At 32.9% G+C, this 7398-nt stretch overlaps 1 protein-coding gene across 2 annotated transcripts; it reads right to left on the bottom strand.

Moving 5' to 3' along the window:
- Positions 1 to 2110: 2110 nt before the first annotated feature.
- LOC131602449 (cyclic dof factor 3-like) lies at positions 2111 to 5325 on the bottom strand. Of its 2 annotated transcripts, none has more exons than XM_058874567.1 (2): positions 4875 to 5325; positions 2111 to 3840 (listed from the first exon to the last, which is right to left on the bottom strand). In XM_058874567.1, exons 1-2 carry the CDS (start codon positions 5007 to 5009, stop codon positions 2593 to 2595), a joined length of 1383 nt encoding a protein of 460 aa, XP_058730550.1. In that variant the 5' UTR covers positions 5010 to 5325; the 3' UTR covers positions 2111 to 2592. The 2 variants fall into 2 exon arrangements, with proteins under 2 accessions (XP_058730550.1, XP_058730551.1); XM_058874568.1 differs by lacking the exon at positions 4875 to 5325 and adding an exon at positions 4345 to 4852.
- Positions 5326 to 7398: the final 2073 nt, after the last annotated feature.

Below are 7398 nucleotides of genomic sequence, written 5' to 3'. Positions count from 1 at the left end.
CAATGGTTGCGCAGGAGTTAATATACCTCGTATGTCAGAAATAGGGTGACTTTCAAGTAGAATGGAAGGCCTGTCGATAAATTCACGCTTTTGAATATCTGTCGAGAATAAATTTTCTGTGAGATGTTCTACACACATGATATTCTACCTCCAACAACCTCCAAAACAAATACAATATCCTTTATAATTGTTGATGTAAAAAATAATAATAATAAAAATAGTGTCCCACACTTAAAAAGGTGTCCAAATAATATTTCTCTAAAAGAAAAATAAACTTAACACATATATCATAAAAAAGAAAACATTTGGTGACAGATTTTTATAGTCACAGAAAAATTGAACTAACACAAATATCATAAACAAATATCATAAAAAGAAAACATTTGGTGATAGATTTTTATAGTCACATAAAAATTGAACTAACACAAATATCATAAAAAGAAAACATTTGGTGAAAGTTGTTTTAGTCACAGACAAACATCATAAATGTATAGAAATTATCTTTAAAAAATCTAATCAATAATTGTACCATACATTAAATTTTTTGATGTGTACCAGAATTTTAGATCACTTTGGACCACTATTCTTTTCTAATTTATTTAGTATATTGCAAGTTGAGTCTTGTTTGATTCTCTTTGTCCTTTATAATATGGTTTCTCCCTAATGAAAAGCACATAATAAATTTGATATAATTTTCATATATTAACTCTAATTTATCTTTACAAAAATTCTTAGTGGTCCAAGTGTCCTACCCTCATCCAACTTGGTTTAATATATGTCCATGAAATTGAGGGCAGGGCAAGTTGTTTTGTTTATTTAATTTCTTGATAATTTTTCTCCTATTATCTCCAACTGAAAAGTAGGAAAGAAAGTGAAGTTATAGTAATATTACACCATGAATGGGGGTATCCCACTAACAAAAGGTTGGCATATTAAAACATCAAGACCTAACTTTTTTGTTGCTGTGTCTACAAAGACAGAAAATGACCTTGATAGTTATATTCATGTAAGAGAATATATCAAGTTATCTTAATTAAGGGATCTAAAGTATATCCATCAAATTTCCATTTTCTCTATTCTCAAAGTCTGTCAACAGTTTATTGGCCCTTCTTTTTCCTCTTAAATATCTAATATCTAATTTAGTAGGTGAAAGGAATTGATTTTTTTTTTATTTAAAATTTTCAAGTGAATAATATATTTTTCTTATTTTTCACCTTGAGAAGTCTTTGCTTTCTAGTATAAACCTTTTGGGAATCAACTTATCTTGATTTTTTATTGAGTTTATTATCCTTCATAGTTTCTTTTGTTGTCCAATTGTGTAGTGATTAAACTCATATACCTTGAAGAAAGTAAGAAATTCCAAATTTAAACTCAAGATTCCTTAAAATTAATGACCTTAAAATTACTATCTAGTTCATAGTTGCAACTTTTTGAAGTTACGCATAGGCTAACCGGTTTAACCATAAAAAAATAAATAGAAATTATATTTAACTAAAACTTAATTGTAAAATATTTTATGAGATTTTATTTAGTCATGGTGTAATTGTGATAAATATTGAGCTATGTACAGTAATCTATTTTACACGCCTTTAAAGACGGCTTTGATTGAAACTTACAAGACAACAATCAAACCCTGGACGTGAGTTTTATTAGAATTGAAGTTTGATCTAACTTTATCTCTAACCATAAAAAAAAAAAAACTCTATTTAATCACGATTTAAGTATGACAATATTTTATAAGATTTAAGTGTGACAATATTTTATAAGATTCTATTTAGCATATATAACAAATTATAGACTATGTGTGATAGTCTGCCTTACACGCCTTCAAATTCGACCTTGATTGAGTTATAGATATGTGTGTTTAACTACTCACTTGATACATATAATACCATACTCTTTTGATTTTTGTTTTTTTTTTTTTGGATATGTATGTGAATCTTGCACTTGACCAAGAAACACACTCATGAACATGATGAAACAAGCTATAAACAGATAATGGTGGACATAATACACATGCAAGTTGATTTGATGAAATGGATGTTTATATTATAAAGTACTATTTTTGCAACAAAAAAATATAACTTTCCTTTTTGAATAAGGGAACAGAGAAACTGAAAAAAAATCACATAAATAACATAATCCATTTGAGACTAACATTATTGTAGTAGAGAATCTCCCAAAAAGAGGCAACAAAACAATAGGCTTCCAATGAAGGCTTAACAAATTTATTCTAAACAATTGGATTTTAGCCTAAGAATCTCCTTTCTTTTCTCTTTTCAACTTGTTTTCCTTGTCTCTCATATATATATAGATAGATATATATGTACATGAAGATATTTTCTCAACACCTTATCTAAATCTGCAGAAGAAACACCTGTTCAGTTACACAGGCTCAAGATAGCAGCTACTGAGGCTAAACTGCTAAAGTACAACACTTTTGTCCTAAGAATCTTGCATTGAGGTTGGTAAACTACACTTCCTTTTGAGAATAATAAAGATCAAGAACTTGTCAGCAGAATGAGGTTGCACTGATATTAACTGCAATTCTCATAACAGTGAAAATCTGATGTATTTCAATGCAATTGCCAATTAGGTTCCCTCGTGGAAGGTACGAGACCGCGATAAAGCTGCAGGGTTGGCGTACATCAGCGGCGACGCTTCAGCCGAGTGATTGTTGTCTTTTCCCTTGGATTGAAATGCATTGAACATGCTTCCTCCATTGAGAGAGTTGGTTTTGTCGTTACTGATCCCGAGCTTTGACCATAAGGAACTCTTTGCGGCTTCGTTTGGATCATCGAATCTTAGTGTTTTTGGGATCAAAACGCTGCTTTCGGTACTGTTGTGTTCTTTATCAGACTTTTCGTTAGGTGAGTTTACCGAGGTAATGATGTTTCCGTCCCTCGAGTGTTTTCCCAAAGTAGGTGAATATTGGGGAGAGTCACTTTGGTTAACAGAAGGACTATTTGGTGAGATACATGGTATGCTCCATGGAGGTGGCACACAACCCCAATACGCCGGTGGAGGATAGAATGCTAATGGATAGTTTGGTGGACAAAATGTAGGAGGAGGCATTGCAGAGTTCCAAGGATAAGGCAAAAGGGGACTTGGAATATATTGCAATTGAGGAGGGAAACCTTCAACTCTTTTCTCCATCGATCCATTTGTGTCAGTGTGACTTTTCCTCTCGGATGAAGTTGAAGTTGTAACCGAAACTCCAACCGAGTGATCATCTTCTCCGCTATAGGAAACAAAAGTATTAGGTCCAGTTGCGTGATGAAAACCATTTGGTACACAATTTGGTGCCCTCTCGCCAATTTTCAACACAGAAGTCATGGTATTACAAAGAGGCGAATCTGAATCGAATGCCAAGACAGAACCATGTAATCCATTAGGTGAATTAAGCTTAACTCCTTCAGGAATCATCAAGTGTCTATAATGCGCGGTAGGTGAGGTCTTGTTCTTGCGGCGCCCTGCACCAACAGGAACGTTTCTCATTGTACCTCCTGCAGTCCAGTATCTTTGACATTTCTTGCAAAAATGACGGGGCTGGTTGACATTGTAATTGTTGAAATAACAGAACTTGGTGTCCATGCTATTGCATCGCGGACATGGAATTATTTTGTCGGGTTTCTTCAGGGTTTTATCTTCAGAAACACTAGTCTCACTTTGTTCTCCGTTTGTAGAAGCTTTCGGTAATGAATTCTCCGTTTCGGCTGAGGGAGTCTTAGGAGGATCTTCAAGCATGGGTGAACATGCTGCGAGAGATTTTAAATCCTCCGCGGTTTGTGGCGAGGCATCTTCATCTTGTGCTGTTATGAGTTCTTTCCTTGATGGTTCCTAAAACAATGGACACATGATTAAGATGAGAAATACTAATTTACTAAACACTTAAGAAAATTTACAAATGAGTGAACGAATAAACTCAATAGAAGTATAAACAAAAAACAAAAGTGTTATCATTTAAGCCCAAAGTGAATTCACACCAAGTGAGGCTAGAGTCAAAACTATGGCATGAGACGACAGTTTGATCGAAAAACTAATCCATGGTATTTATTAGAATTTGAGTCGGGTCTAAGTGAAACCATATAAAACCAACTTATAAGACGTGAAAATTACCCTCTGCTTATGAACATATGTTCAGACAATCTCTGAGTTTTATCTAATGTGAGCCTCTTAACCGTATTAGTAAATTTTATACCAATAATACGTGCAAGAACAATTTTAACAAATAATTCCTCTATGATGTAACAAGGTCACAAATAATTTGAAGAATTGTTATTTTGATACCTAATAAGTACTTGAATATGGACAAAAAGTGTCTAACCAAAATAGTTAACCTACAATTAAAGCTCATAGGGTGAAAAGCAACTTGCTAAGAACTTCAAGGCTAGGAAACAACCATAGAACTTCTGTGATGTTACAAAATAAGAAAAAAAATGCAAAACAAAAGAGGACTTCTATTTTTTTGTGGAACTTGTTAATAAAGCAAAATCATTGACTTAAAAACTAGAATTGATACAATTGATAAAATCAAAGGAACATAAACCACATACTATATTCAATATTATATGCTCAAATTTATATTCTAGATTCGATCCAATTATTCTGATAGAAACCACAGAATCAATTTCTGCCACAAATTAATAAAAGATTCAAACAATTCAAAAAAAAAAAAAAAACTCAAAGTGGCCATTGAGAATTGGAGCAAGCCTAAATTCTATATTCAATTGACATCAAAATTAAAAATTTGAACAAACCCATTAACAATTAAGTGCTTAAGAAAAATGGGTTGGAATTAGATTTACAAAAAAACTGATTTTTTTTTCAATTTTCATCACAGAAACTGAATCAGAAACCATGATGAAGCATACCTCATGTTGTATAGCAGAGATGAATTCTGGTGGAGAAGAAGAAGGAGAGGAAGATGAAGAGTCATTAGATATGATGAGTGGAAGCGGAATCGTCCTTCCAAATAGCTTTATGGCAGGGTCTTTAACCTCTGACATTTCTGTATGATGATCTGAAAAACTGTTATCTTTTTAGAAAAAAATGAGGGAAAAAAATGAATATATAGAAGTTGTTGAAACTTGAACTGTTGTTTTTTCAGTAACTTTAATTTTATCTAGTTAATTGTTATGATGAAAAAAATGGGATATTATATAGTGATTGAAGGATCAAAGAGAGAGAGAGAGAAAGAGAAGAGGAGGGAAGACAGAAATTTTGGTGTGTGAAGAAGTGGTTTGAGTTTGAAGGTTTTATTTATTGTTGTTTTATTAACTAAGGTTGGTAAGAGAAAATATGGTGCCACTTCAGCAAAAGGGAGAGAATTGTGAGCCACAAGTTGTTGTGGCCTATGAGATCTTGGAATGCAGTTGGATTCCCTCACATCGTTTGTAAAGATAGTGCTATTCTGTCACATCCCTTTTTCCTCCCTGTCAGCACTTTCAATTTTTTCTTTGCCTTTTTGCATATTACTCTTTTCAACTCTTTCTTTCAATCCTATACTAGTGGTCAAGTTTGCTTCTAAGTCTTAGCTTCTCTATTTGACTTGAAACTTTTTTTTATTTCTTTTGTTAATTTCTCATTGGCTACACCTTCATCATAATCTTTGAACAATGGCAGTTGATCAAGATAAGAAAAAGAACTTTTGACAATAGATGGCTCTTAATTGTTTTTCACTTAATCGATTTGAGGTCGGGTTGAATTTGATTCGATTAAAACTCAAATTAATATTTCTTCCGGTCCGGAAAGAAAATTGACTTTTTAGATTCATTGAATGATCAATGTATTTGGTCCATGATACAGTCTAAATACATTTACTATTCAATGAATTTAAAGAACAAATTTTCTCTTATAAATGAGTCCAGAGGTTGTAATAGACAGATGTATTGAGTCTACTAAAAAATATATATATATCCATTTGTATTTTAATTTGGATTGTTTAAATTTGTCTAAATTTTAATTAGACTGGTTTGATGTGTTAGTGTGTGAGACGCTTTTAGTTATGAGAAAAAGAAAGAGACTGAGAAGAATTAATGAGAGAAACTGGATTATTGAAAGTTGTAAAAATTGAATTACAAATATGTGAATTTATACAAGTATGTCACTTCCAAACCCTAACTAAGTTGGGCTTGGCCTACATAACTTTCTAACTAAGTAACTAACTAAGATTATATCTCAACATACCTCCTTATAATTCAAGTTGTCGAACGCAAATTAATCAAACTATTCCTAATTTCTTTCTCAAATTCAGAAATCTGTCGATCTTCGATCTTTGGTGAAAATGTCGGTCAAATGTGCTTTGCTTGAGCAATGTCTCACTTCAAGTTCACCTCGATTTATCTTTTTCTCTTAAGAAATGAAATCTAACTTCGACATGCTTACTCTTTTCATGCAGAACTAAACTCTTTGTAAGATTTATGGTTGACTTGTTGTCGATGTGCAGCACTAGAGGCTTCTTCACTTTGATCTTCATTTCTTCCAGCACAAATATGATCTAGATTGTTTGACAAGCTGAATAAGATCCTGTAATATATTCATCCTCACACAATGATAATGCCACCACAGGTTGCTTTTTCGAGCACCGTGAGATTGGGAAATCAAGTACTTGAAAGAAATAACAAGTTGTGCTTCTTCGATATTTCTTATCTCCACACCAATTAGCATTTGAATAGCCATTAAACATAGCTTCTTTGCTATGAGAATCTTGTGGAAACAGAATTCCACAGTTTATCGATCCTTTTTAAGTATCTTAGGATTCTTCTTGCATCCTTCATGTGTGACATCCTTAGTTCACTCATGTATCTGCTCACCAATGCAACTGAGAAACCTATATCAGATCGACTGTTGCACACATATCTCAGAGATGCAACAATTTGTTTGAACAACGTAACAACGTCTTTGTATTCGTCTCCATGTTTCTCTAGCTTTAAATTAGGTTCAATAGGTGAGGATGCAAGATTTGAATCATCCATCTAGAATCTCTTGAGTATCTCTTTGACATACTTTCTTTGATGCAGCACCATACTTTTTACAGTAATTTGAAATTTCATGCCTAGGAAATATGACAAGTTTCCTAGATCCGACATTTCAAATTCCTTTTTCATCAGCTCTTTGAACTTTGGTAGGTTCTTCATGTTATTCCCAACTAATAGCAAGTCATCGACATATGAGCATATGATGGTTATATCTTATGCCGAAATATGCACATAGATACCATATTCAGATTTGCATTTGATGAATCCAAATTCGACTAAGTATGAATTAATCTTCTTGTTTCATGCCCTGGGTGCTTGTTTGAGACCATAATACGTTTTTTGCAACTTGTATACTTTCCAAGCTTCCTCTTGTATCACAAACCTGGGAAGTTGTGTGACATATACTTTTTCATCTAAA

The sequence above is a fragment of the Vicia villosa genome, linkage group LG5 (genome assembly GCF_029867415.1).
Source record: "Vicia villosa cultivar HV-30 ecotype Madison, WI linkage group LG5, Vvil1.0, whole genome shotgun sequence".
Taxonomy (NCBI): domain Eukaryota; kingdom Viridiplantae; phylum Streptophyta; class Magnoliopsida; order Fabales; family Fabaceae; genus Vicia; species Vicia villosa.
This window is presented reverse-complemented; position numbering and strand designations above follow the sequence as displayed.

What these genes read in the sequence shown, in the direction of transcription:
- LOC131602449 (XM_058874567.1), bottom strand. Translation starts at nt 5,009, where the DNA reads ATGTCAGAGGTTAAAGACCCTGCCATAAAGCTATTTGGAAGGACGATT. An exon ending in TCTCTGCTATACAACATGAG is followed by an intron (nt 3,841 to 4,874) that starts GTATGCTTCATC and finishes CCATTGTTTTAG; the next exon opens with GAACCATCAAGGAAAGAACT.